The sequence below is a fragment of the Oryzias melastigma genome, linkage group LG16, assembly GCF_002922805.2.
Source record: "Oryzias melastigma strain HK-1 linkage group LG16, ASM292280v2, whole genome shotgun sequence".
NCBI lineage: Eukaryota > Metazoa > Chordata > Actinopteri > Beloniformes > Adrianichthyidae > Oryzias > Oryzias melastigma.
Genome location: NC_050527.1, coordinates 13,486,899 through 13,499,670, shown reverse-complemented (window position 1 = coordinate 13,499,670; position 12,772 = coordinate 13,486,899). Strand labels below are relative to the sequence as shown.

At 38.8% G+C, this 12,772-nt stretch overlaps 1 protein-coding gene across 5 annotated transcripts in view; it reads left to right on the top strand.

Annotated features, from left to right (window-relative positions):
• The window catches only part of cobl (cordon-bleu WH2 repeat protein), a 57,895-nt gene extending 45,123 nt beyond the window's left edge, over positions 1-12,772 (top strand). For 4 of the 5 annotated variants that reach the window (XM_024267168.2, XM_024267170.2, XM_024267165.2 and 1 more), the window contains 8 exons: positions 4,182-4,506; positions 4,906-5,015; positions 5,988-6,179; positions 7,356-8,851; positions 8,962-9,165; positions 9,322-9,435; positions 12,123-12,392; positions 12,648-12,772. In XM_024267168.2, the coding sequence (XP_024122936.1) occupies positions 4,182-4,506; positions 4,906-5,015; positions 5,988-6,179; positions 7,356-8,851; positions 8,962-9,165; positions 9,322-9,435; positions 12,123-12,392; positions 12,648-12,719 (2,783 nt within the window). In that variant the 3' untranslated portion in view covers positions 12,720-12,772. The remainder of the gene's footprint in view (positions 1-4,181; positions 4,507-4,905; positions 5,016-5,987; positions 6,180-7,355; positions 8,852-8,961; positions 9,166-9,321; positions 9,436-12,122; positions 12,393-12,647) is intronic. The other variant, XM_024267169.2, reaches the window with a different exon arrangement.

The following is a 12,772-nucleotide window of genomic DNA, read 5'->3' as shown; positions in this document are numbered from 1 at the left end:
TGCTATCTTCTCTTTTATTCTTACCTTTTTCTTCTCTCCCTTTTCCTAGAAGCTGTTGGTATATTTGTTTTTTTTCAATCTAAATCTGATTTTTCTGTCTGTAACCAGTTGTTTTAGGGATGTGTGTCAACAAGCTGAACTTAACAAGCGTTCCTGGTCACTTGGGCAGCAGAGTTGTTGAAGGATAAAGGGTCCAGATGAGGTCAAGGTGCCTCGTATCTATAAATGTCCATCTGAAAGCTGTGCTGTTTCATGTGGGCTTTAAAAGGTTAAGGTTGAGGTCACTTCTAATCAACTAGAGTGCCTTTTATGTCGCGTTAACGCTGCATGGGAGCATATTAAATACATACTGGAAGAGATTACCGAGTGATGCCATGATTTTCCAAATATAAAAGGCCACCATCTGTTTCCACACATTTGACTTTTTAATGGTCAAGATACCCCTTTTCATTTTTTACATTACTGTTTCAGTCTTAACACCATATTTTTTTTCCAAGCAATCGTCGTGTGATCTGAAACCTCCTCTTTTCTTTTCTTTTCTTTGCTCCCTTCCCCACCCCCTTCTGTGTAGTGTTCTGCTGTGGGCCTGTGCGACTGCGCTCCAAGCCCTCCTGAAGTTTTTCTTTGGCTTGATCCTTTCCTCCTCCTGGAAAACCTTTTTCATCAACTCCCCACATCTCTCTGTTTGCTCCCCTACTTCTGTAGTACTTTCATTGTTAATCAACATGCCACTCACTCTCCTTTATTTAATATTATATTGTGGTAGATAAGCTAGTTAATTTGCATTTGGTGTTTTCGTGTATATCAATGCTGTCTGCTTTTACACAGTGTGTTTTTAGCAAGAGATAGTTAATTTCTTCTTTATCTTTATTTTTATTTTACTTTTGTGACTTTGGTAATGTGTGTCATTTTTTATACACTGGTGGCCACTTGAAATGCATAGGCTTCGACTGGAGTTAAAAATGGCCTTGTGAAATGTGTTAAGAGGACAAGGAGGTAGTATTATGGGATATCAACTAATGCAATATCTGCTTATCAATAGGCAGAGGCTGTATGTCTTTGTCGGTTCTTGAGGTGTTTTGGTTTAAAAGCGAAAAAGATTGGTTACTTTGGAGGTTAGTTGGCATCATAGTCTTCTTTTCAGGCAATTTTTTCTCACACCAGTAATATAAAATACTCAAAAGTTTTCCCACTAATACAGAAGACTGTAACAGAACTACAAAGTTATGCTTTTTTATGCGAACTGGACTGATTGACCCCTCCCCCTCCCCCAAAATCTACAACATAAATGTCTCAAAAAGCCATTTTTCATGTTGATCTGAAGCCTCTGTTTCCAAAATCTCCTCTGAGGGGGCGTGGCTTTTGGAGCTGAGCTGAGCAGCCCCGCGCCTGATCCCCCCCTGTCTGATTATGATACATCTGTGTCTCGCTTGCGTAAATCTTCATACCTGCTACATAAAAATGTCCAGCAGTATCGCTAATGTCCAGCCATATCAGTATCGCTAATGTCCAGCCATATCGTTTTGACCCGAATGTCAGCTCGGACGACCAAAAAGATATTGACATTGCTGTGACCAATAAATTCAATACATTAGTTTCTCTAAGTAGAGTCCTTTAGAAAATAATGAAAGTTAACATCAAAATGCTCTTTCATTGATTTATAATCCTTTACAACTGCGGTAAAATGTGCCGCCGTTCGCCTTTCCGTGGTCACATCAAAGAGCTTCGTGGAGTCTCGCTGAGATTTTCCAGCATTCTCAGCTCTGCTACCATAAGTATTGTATGAAACTCACACAAAAAATCCAGTGACGGCTGATTTGACCACAGAAATATAAACGGCGGCTCATTTGACCGCAGTGAATGGGAAGATACCATCTTCTCTTCTCCGGTACCTGAGCTCAGCACGCTACCCTGGCCAGATGAGAGGTTTTAGCATGTGCAGCAGAGCTGTTCAAACTGAGACTGTCTGTGACAGTTTGATTGACAGCGATTTAAAAAGAGAAATACTCAGAAATGCAAAAATGAAATGATTTCTTATTACATTTGTTCTCTTTCATAAGAAAAATGCCTCAAATCAATCTTAAAAACTCCAAAAAACATGATTTTCATCGGAGGGGGCTTTTTTAAAAGTAAGTGGTTTCATGTCCAACGTTTGAAACGTTTGACAGATTCTACCGAGTTCAGCCCGTTTTCAACTGGTAGGAGAGCTCAATCCTGATCGACGAGAGCGGTTTCCAAAAAATGTTGACTCAAGCTGACTTGGACCAGTAACTGCTTGCTAGCAATTTCTGGTTCCAACATGGCGGCATTCATATCATGAAAAAAATGGCGACTGAGTTGACTTCCTTTCATTGGAGCCAAAAGTAGGCCACTCATTATGGGTGACGTCACATTCTATCAGTCCGGTTCTCGTTAGTAGTTAATGGTTGGAATCCAAAATTTAAACATGGAATATAAAAAACTGTGAGAGTAGTTTGGATTTATTTTTAGAATAATATTCTAATCAGAGTAAACAAATTTCAATAATTTAAGTACAACTTTACATCTATGCTTCGTGCATTTTTCAAAAAAAGGAGGTTTGACACAAAAGATTTGCCAAAGACAGATATGATGAGATTGTGTTGTAAGTGATAAAATAGCTTTATTTTTCACAGAGGAAGAAACATCTGTACTTAAGTCATTTTTCAATTAAAGAAATGGAGACTGAACCAAGACTTCAAGAGTTTAATTTGGTTTGTGCATGGTTTGGCTAAGACCTCTCGACAAGTAGCATCTCACTCAACTGACAGATTGGGAGTGAAGACATGTTTGATTTAGCTTTAACAAAAGCATGTGCTCAAGGTTTGTCGGAGTCGCAAGTTCAAGAACTGCGTGGACACTTGCAAGAGAGCAGAAGCCTGTGTGTGTGTGTTTGTGTGTGCACTTCTTTGCTATGTGTGTTTGTGTTCAAGTGTGCTGATTGTGGCTGAAACTGGCATGACTTAGCAATTGCTGGGAAGGAGCTGGGAGGACAGCCCTGTGAGTCATCACCACATCTCCTGGAACTGACTGTTCTAGCCACACCATTAGGACCAGACCCAAAACTGACAGGCCCTTTACACACACATGCTCACAAACACACACACATATAGGAAGACAAATTACAACACAATACATGTCCGTGGCTACCTTCACTACCACCTGATGGTAAAACTAAGTTAATCCTTGTACTTTAATTCACTGTACTGCGGATTCCGACTTGGCTGCCAAAAACCTAACAAATGCTAAAATGATTTGTATTCCCTTGGCTTAGATTTCAGTGAGATCAGTGACACTCTAAATAAGTTTCCCAAAACCCACAGGACTGACTGGAGCATGAGTGTACTACAGAGATGAGAGGGTATGAAGCAATGCTGTCTTTTTCTTGAACCTAAAACAGTTTGGTAAAAAAAAAAATCTAATTAAAAGGGTTTGTTTACAGTAAGCCTGCCCACACATCATTAAAGATATTTTATCAAACCGCAAGTGGTTATGCTCCAGGCTTGTTTGGTAGGTCTGGCTTGGGCTTTCTAGTTTGTGTGTGTTTAGTGTCAAAATGAATGTTGTTGCTAACTCAAATGCATTCTGTGTCTTCTTTTCGTCTTTCTCAATCTGCATTCCTTGTCTTGTCCTTCTTACATAAGAATCGTTTCACTGATGTTTTTCAGGTATTTTTGTTGGTCAGAGAAAGATAAAATAAGGCCTAACCCATTACAACCTAGCTTTAAAACAAAGTCTTAAAAACTTGAGGGCTTTGTGGAGAACTTTATGCTGTCCATCAAAGCCGTTTATTTCTGGGCATCTCAGGAAACCATAAATTTAAAAGGAAGAGTTTTTAGATGGAAAACGTTTTTCTTTTGTTATAAACTCTTCAAATTACTCTGGTGTTTACCCAATTTTATAGCCATTTAAGAGTCATGTTGGGTGTATCTGACGCCCAACATTATAGGAAACACACATAAATTGCATAAGATCATAATGGGCTGATTTACAATTTATGGGCCTTAAACTCTTAAACTTTATTTTGTTGAAAGAAAAAATCCATTTTAACCAATTTCACCAAAAACAAGACAGGTTTATGTGTATTTATAATCACCATTGCTAAAAAATTTGAATGGTGTGGTAACATCCACTACTGTTAAAGCCATTTCATCTTCTTCCAGCTTGGATTTGCTCCATGGATACTTCTACAGTGAGTTGCCAGAGACCAGAAACAGAAGTCGAGACTCTGTCCTTGGCGAGCAGCAATGGCAGCAGCAGCTTGCCCGACCAGGGTTATGCAGCCTCTGAAGGAATGGCAGAGGTTGAGGATCCAAGCGCCATCAGTTTTTCACCTGACCAGCAATCCTCCTCAATAAATGTGAGTCTGTCGCTGGAGGGAGGTGGTGGAGACAAAGGAGAGAAACTGCAGCGATTGGTTCAGCAGAAAAACAGGAACAATTCAAGTGACAGTGATGAGGGATGTGCCACATGGGGATCAACGCACAGGTAATTGTAATTGATACGTGTAAATGAGTAGATCTTAAGTCATGGGAATGAAGTGAAAATAGTTAAAGATCTTGTTTTGTTCCATTTGCATATTGTGTGTGTTTTGTTACAACACATTGCATTATCGTGTTGATTTTTATCATTTGAACCACATTGATGACTCGTTCCAGCTCATATACAGTTCATTGATTTTATCTTTTTGTGTATTTTAGCTGTGATCTTTAACCAAAAATTATGTTTTTGTTTTCATTTTACCAATCACCTGTTTTTTACTAGCCTTTTGTGGTGGTTCTTTTGGGAAATGTATCCAACTACAGATGCCTTTTGTCATTTTCAGATCCTCATATTGAATTAGCATGCAATTTCTATTTTCTGTCTGTATTTTCTGCCCTATTGCAGGCACGGTGTCTCTACAACTTGTGGGCAATCAGTCCACACTTTTGAAGATGATCCAGAGCTGAAATCCCAGCTTCATCAGACATTGGCTGATTTTGAAGCAACCCTAGCAGGTAAGACAATCTAATGACACTCCTTTAAATATATAAATTAAATATATAGGCCCAATCTGAATTCTTCCCGTTTCCATGCCTCTACAATAAGCCCTCCAAATAGAGTTATGGAAAAATAGTATCTCCGAATTCAGACGTCACTTTCAATCGATGACGTCACTAATCAGCTAGCTTTAGCGCGGAGCTTCCAGCATTCGGGTATGCATAACAACAGCAGGTGTATGACTTTAAAAATGTAATGCTACAACAAAAAGTCATTACTTACATTTGAATGTAAACTTCTGCGCTTTAGAGCGCACGCACGTGAAGAAAAGTGCTTCTCATTCGCAGCACAGCCCGATGCGGAACTCCCTTGCGAGGGAGGGGTCTGTATCCCTCCGCTTGGAGGGTAGGTTATTAAAAATATACTTCGGACACCACTTGCACTTCAAATGGAGGGTTAGGGAGAAGGGAAGAATTTGAATAGGGCCATTCTTTAGTTAACTTAGTAGTTTAGTAACGTTTACAAACCAGGTTTATTTTGGAAACATTTAATTTCATTATGGGTGTTCTATCTAAAACAATGCCTTCTTAAATTAAGAAGCAGCTTTGGGTCAAATCTAGTCGAGTTTAGTTCAGGAGGATGTTCTCTGTAAAATGTCATAAACAAGTAATAAAAAATAAAAAAAAATCCAGTGTCTTTCTGTTTAGAAAAAATAAACTGCATTCACTGCTGCCTCTCCTTCATATATAATTATTCTTTGGAAACCGATTAAAAATGGTCAGACAAAAACGTATTTCATGAGCATCTTGATTTTTTAAAAGTTGTAATGCTTCTCCTTAGTAGTACAACACTTAAAATAGCACCTGGTGAACATAGAGACGGCCAGCACTTCTGCATGCTGCACCACTACAAATTCTGATACTTTTGCTAAATCTATCCAATTTCTGAAGAAAAGACTTCTAACCTATCATTTACTTCTTTTTATTCAGACCACATGAACATTAATTCAGCAAAAGACTCCCATTATACCATGTCCACCAACAGTAATGAGGTGCCTGTGTCTGTGGTAGACATAGATGTGCCAGTCACAGCCATAGATGACGTACTGCAGGACTACGAACATGATATAGTGAAACATGAGCTGACATCTTTTGAGGGAACCAACAGATCTGGCAAAGAAGGTAGGAAAAGCAAATTTATCTTGTGGAAATAACACTTTTCTTATTGCGTGAGTGCTTACAAAGTATTCACACTATAGTGATCTTGTTTGTTTTTTATTATTCCTTTTTTATTCCTCTGTACGTTTTTTGATTTGTAAAAACTCAAGCACACTTTCAGCAATTTCTGCAATCTTGGTATCAACACGTTCAGCTCGTTGAAGAATATTCCTGCTTGTACTTTTGGTATTTGTACATTTTTCAGTTTTTTAGATATTACACAATTTATGCGATTTTTCAGCCCCATTGAAAAGGAATGGGAGTTTTTTTTCAAATTTCTGAAATTTCTGCAATCAAAATATTCACCATATTTCAGAACATTCATGTTTGTACTATGACTAACGCATTTCTTTTACAGTTTTTATGCAGTTTTTGACAATTATTGAAATTTTACACAATAATTTAAATTTTACTCACATTTTGCAATTTTTTTCACACATTTCTTCAAATATTTGTTCACTCTGCAAATTATGCGTTTTGTATCAAAATGTTCAGCATTTTTATGGACATTAATGCTAGTGAGGTTTTATAGCTAATTTTGAGTTTTGATAATATTTTGGCAACCTGTTAGGTTTTTTTGGCTAATTTAGCATCTACTGAGGTTTTTTGACCTAATTTGAAGTTAAGCTTGTATTTTAGCAACACGCTAGCATTTTAGTCTAACTTGGCATCTACTCAGGTTTTTTGGGCTAATTTGAAATTCAACTCATATTTTAGGAACGTGTTAGCTTTTTTGACTAATTTAACATCTACTGAGGCTTTTTTTTTGTAATTTTGGGTTAAGCTAGTATTTTAGCAATGTGTTAGTATTTTTGGATAATTTGGCATCTACTGAGGTTTTTGGGCTAATTCTGAGTTCAAACCTTTTACGCATGTTAACATTTTTTTGCATTTTTTTTATATTTTTCATGAGATTCTTAAAATTTTTTATGGACTTTCTGCAATTTATGCAACTTTAAGTCCTTTAACAACTTAGGCATTTTCTGGAAACCTCTTCAGCAATCACAGTAAATTTCTTTAGCATTTTCAGTGACATCTTTCAGCAAAAAGCATTCACATGTGCATTATTGCAGGTAATGCCACTTTTCTAGTGTTTAATTTGTGTTTCGGTGACATATTTTTTTTCTTTTTTTACAACAGGTTCAGACATTCATCACAAATCAGAAATGGAGACACAGAACAAAAACAACAATGCTTGTACAACTGCTGTTAGTCCCAAAAGAAGTGACTCTAAGCCTTCTGACAAGCATTTACACGATAAAAAGGAAGAACGCAAAAAGACAGTTGGTAAAGAGAGGACTATTGACGATACCATCAGCAAGAGGGAAGATAAACAGAAGATACCAGTTAAATCTAGCACTGATAGTAAGAAGACTGAGGTCAACCCTGATTATTTTCAAAATAACTCACAGAAAAAACTGGATTTGCAACCTAAACTTCCCAGATCACTTTCTCCTGTAAAAGGTGAAGAGAAGCACAGAGTTTCCCAAAGCCATTCTGCTTTGAGCAGTTCCCAGGGTAAAATCACTCCCAATGTCACATCGCGCTTTGGTTTGAAAACATTCACCGTAGTCCCTCCCAAGCCCTCTGTAACACATGCTGCTACTACAGAATCTGCTGCCACATTAACCATTGGTGCCATTAAGATTGATGATCTAGGAAATATGGTGACAGCAGGCATCTCCAGGGCTAGAGTTAGCAGGTCACCAGAGCCAGAGAGTAGGGAGGTTTCCCCACTTCTTGGCCAAGCCAAAGCATTTTGGAGCTCAAACGAAAGGCAGAAAAATTCTGTGACTCAAAGGAAAGCTTTAATTGATAAAGTTAAGGAGAACGCCGATGACTTTATTAGTGCCACCGCCACTAAAGTAAGTTTAGAAGTGAGCGACACAGTGGACAAGAAAACAACACAAAGTACAGGTTTAAAAGCTACAGACACAGCCCAACATAAAGTTCTGTTTGAAGCTAAAGAAGTTGTGACAGATGTTGGAGCTCCAAATACTGAGCGGACAGAAGCGGAGAGCAATGTTTCTCTTTTCAAAGACACGCAGAAGCCAACTAATAACCCTTCCCCTCCCCCTCTGGTACTCCCAGACTTGAAAAGAGACCTGTCCTTTCTCAAACCATCCAGGCGGACCAGCAGCCAATATGTGGCATCTGCGATTTCTAAATACGCCCCGAAGACTGCAGCTAAGCCGAGCAGCAGCTCTTCTTTTCCTCTGAAAACCGAGACGACTGATGGCTTTTATAGATCAGGTCAGTCCATACAAGTGAATGCATTCCAGTCAGATAATAAGGAGAATGTCAACACTTCTAGAGCCAGCTCTCCTGGTCCCAGAAGCTCTACGAGCTGTCCGGAAGATCTGTCAAAGTTTCGTAAAGGAAAATTGGAAAAAGAAAGATTTGAAAAATATTCAGGATCGAGCAAAGAATGCTCTGATTCACTGAATATTGGGACTGCCAAGAGTAATTTCACTCAGTCCAGTGGATCCACCCAAACAAGACAAAATGTCAACAATAGTGGAAATTATGTCAAAGAAATTCGGTCCAGAAGCCCCAGCCCGGGAAGTAGCAATTATCTGCTCCCTTCCTCCAAAATACCCACAGCTCCAAATCCTGCAGCCCCAGACCAGATAAGTGTGAGTTATATAACACTTAAGGATATGATCTATGCGAATGTTACAAAAGAAGGACATATTTTGAAATAAATATCTACACAAAAAAATTAAATTATGATTTCATTTTGCAGAGCTTGAAGGAGAATGCTCAGCTGCCGCCCTCAGTCACTGTATCAGATTGTGGAGAAACCACTGGGCCTCCAGCAATCACAGTGTTTGGGCCCGTTAAAAGGTTCAGACCAGTAATCCACAAATCTGTTGAGAAAGAGACATCGCTGCATAGCAGCTTGATGGAGGCGATCCAGACAGGTGGAGGCAAAGACCGACTTAAGAAGGTGAGACCAAGCTAAGCCCTGCACAGAGCAGAATGACAAATAGGATACTGCTTTGATCAATGATATAACTTCACTAACTTCTAAGCTTCAACTCAGCCTGCTGCTAAGTGTTTTTTTTTTTTTTTTTTTTTTTTTTTGCTTTCATTGCCCTTTTAGATATCTTCTGAAGCCAGCAACCTGAATAAAGGGACTTATACTGAAGAAGGGAATGAAAAGTCAGCTCTCCTGGCTGCTATTAGAGACCACAGCAACAGCAGCAGGTTGAGGAAGGTAAGCGAATATCTTGGCCATCTATGCAGTATCACTGCTCTCATCTATGGCCGTCAATGCCCGGGGGGGGGTTAAAGGGAGATTAAGACTTTGCTCCAACATACCACAGCATCAATACATGTTCACAGGTAGGATTGTTTTTTTGCCTGACAAATAAAAGGCAACATGTTTTGACAACTGGTCTGCAGTCCCTGTCAGAAGGTTCTGAAGAAGAAAATAGGCCAGAGATTAAAACACGTCAAAGTAAACTGCAGTTACATCTCCAATTGTCTGAGTACAAAAAGAAACAAGCAAACTCTGTATGAACATTGAAGATGAAAAAAACATGATTTCTCTACATGAAGATATGTCTTAGAGTGGAAAATGTAATTTGCCTCCAATATATTTAAGCAAAACTTATAGTACAAGATATATGATATGTTTTAAATGGTTTATTGTACCATGTGTCAGGTGAATATTCTGATGAAATAGTGATAATCCACAATAAAAAGGAGTTTTGGTCACACATTTCAAATGTTCTATATCCCTGCGCTGGCCTAAATCCCATATGGTAATTCTCCTGAACTGGACGGATGCTTTGTTTAGATTATCTTGATGTTTAGCATACTACTTTTCATACTACTTTGCCAGTGCGGCTTTGGTGTTGGCTATGTAGCCGTTATGAGGTCGCACCACATGTTGAAAAGTCCACTTTTTGTGAAAAGTGATTTAAACCTAAAAAAATAACAAGATTAAAGTACTTAGTTTTTTTGTAAATGAGGATAGCCAATTATCCGCTTTGCATCGGACAGTTCAGGCTTCAGCGTTATCAGTTAATTTATGGTAATGCCCACCTCATCGGGCATTATCCCTTTCTTAATCAATAAGTTCTAAATGTATTCATAAAAAATATCTGTTAGTTTTCTTTTTTGGTTATATTTTTGCCAAATTTTATAGAATTTTGGTCATAAGCTAAAAAATGGCAAGTATTAAAAATTAGTGTTGAAATATTTGTGTTGTGGCTCTGAAAATGCAATCCTTTTCCAGTTTAGAGGACTAAACTCCAGTGTCCCAAATCTCTTGCTTTGCATAGGATCATCTTTTAAACACAGTTGTGCTTTGAAGTGTAGTTCAAAAGTTCAAAATTAAAAGAAAGGAGTTGCTACAACAAGTGAACATAGCAGGTGTCATCGATGGCCTTTAGATTCCTGAGTTGGCAGGCGGCTGAAATGTCTCCGGTGATTACAGAAAGGGCTGCAGCAAGTGTCAGCAGGTGGTTTCAGTTTGCGGATAATAAATCTCAAGCAAGATCTCAGAAACATACAGCACTGCAGAGTAATCCATTTGATCATGTTTTGATACCTGTATGGATTTAGAAAAAAAAAATGAAGGTACAGCTATGTGATACTTTTTTCTTGAGCACAACTTTAAAACGATTACATAAACCCTTATGGAGTTGCAGCAGCAAATTCCTGGGTTGTTACGAGTTCAATCAGGGATCAAGAAATTCTAGGAAAAATGTTGTGCAGTTGGAGAGAAAAAGTTCCAGCATAATCACAAATACTAGACTGTTTCATAAGACAACATTCTTTTCTGTCAAATCCACAAAGGAATTTTATTGAAGAATTAGGACTTTTAGCATTTCCAGGAGGGGGTTAAAACCACTAAAATGGTTCCTGAGTCAATGAACTTAATCTTTTATAGAAGTGTCCCTAGTGGTTGTTTATTATGATTATGTCATTTATAGCCAAAATCGAAATTTTGTTTGTTTTCTAGGACATAGTTTGTGTTGAAATTTGCCTCTGAGTTGTGGGCGGAACCATTGGAATGGAGCAACCCCACCACCCTTTTCCCTCCTCTTTGCTGATAGCTTGTTTACACTCTCCCCCGCTAGCTTACCGCCCCTCACACCTCCAACCTAGAATATCGGTGCAACAAAAATGGCGAGCAATGTTGAAGATATCCAACTGTACAGTTTTGAGCCAGAGGCCAGCTCAGACAAAGAAAATGAAGACGTGCATGGATCTAGTCGTCTAGATCATGCATCAGATTAGGCAGAACAAGGAGCTTCTGCCCCCCCGGTTGTATTTTCTTCATCACAATTACAAGCTTTTTCGGTCTCCTCCAGATTCAAAACGATTTGCATAGAGAAGTACTCAGAAATAAAATTTTAATCTTATTTTCTTTATACATTTTAATTTTAAACAGCCTGAGTTTCAGTTAAATGTATTCTCAGGAAACCTAAGAAACCTCCTCTTAGCCTTAAAGTACAAATATTTGAAAAATGTATTCACTTTAGATTCTCAGTACCTCAGAGAACCATTTAAGGTATTTTTTAATGGTGCCTTTTTTGAGCAGTTGGTTCGGACATTGACCTGATGTTTTGCTATTGTAAAAAAATGACTAAATGGAATGAAATAAGCAGAAAAAACTGCCACTGTGACTGAGAAATCTGCAGATCTCCCTGTGGATGCTCCACAGTCAAAGGAGAATTTCTGGAATGCTGCATGACTAAATCTTATTTAAAATTCTGTCTCTCACAACAAGAGTGGCTAAATAATTCATGTGGAAAAAAAGAAAAAAGCAACAACACACACAACAGACTGACAAAAATAAATAAGAAATCGACGCACAACATCAAATAGTGAAGAGTTTGTTTTGGAGGGACGCTTACTTCACTGCTGTGATCACAGTGTTTATGTTCACAGACCAAATCCGGGGCTGCCAGTGAGCTTGAGCAGATCAGGAGATCAACGGCTGCAGAGGAAAAAAGCCTAGCCTCTTCTGCTTCTTCTTCATGTGTGCCGACCCCGCCACCTCCACCGATGCCGGCTGTACCCCCACCTCCGCCCCCTGTCCTGCTCCAGAGAAAGCCCAGCTCTGTGGCACATGCTGGTACCCCCATGGACCCCGCCATGGCCAGAGAGGCTATGCTGGAGGCCATTCGCTCCGGATCTGCTGCGGGGAAACTAAAAAAAGTATGTTTGTGGGGAGAAAAAAAAAGTCTTATCTCTTGATCTGGAGATATAAGAAGTGTTATGTAAGGACCAAGTTATGGCAGAGCGGGGCAGATAAGAAACAACTTTAGAATAAAAAATGTGAACTGTTTTCCCCAACATCCACAGCTTTAGATTGTTGAAGAAATAACGATTTTTTTCCTTCTTGTTTTTAATAATACATAATTTTTAACTTATTTTATTAGACAAACAACATGTTTCATCGTCTCTCCTTAGGTCGCCGTGCCCACAAAGACGTTCAACGTAAACGCCAGGCTGGGAACCATTCAAGCAGCTAACACTCGATAACTCCTGCTGATCTCAGCTGAGGAATTCTTTGAGTGGGCACCTTCTGCCGCGCA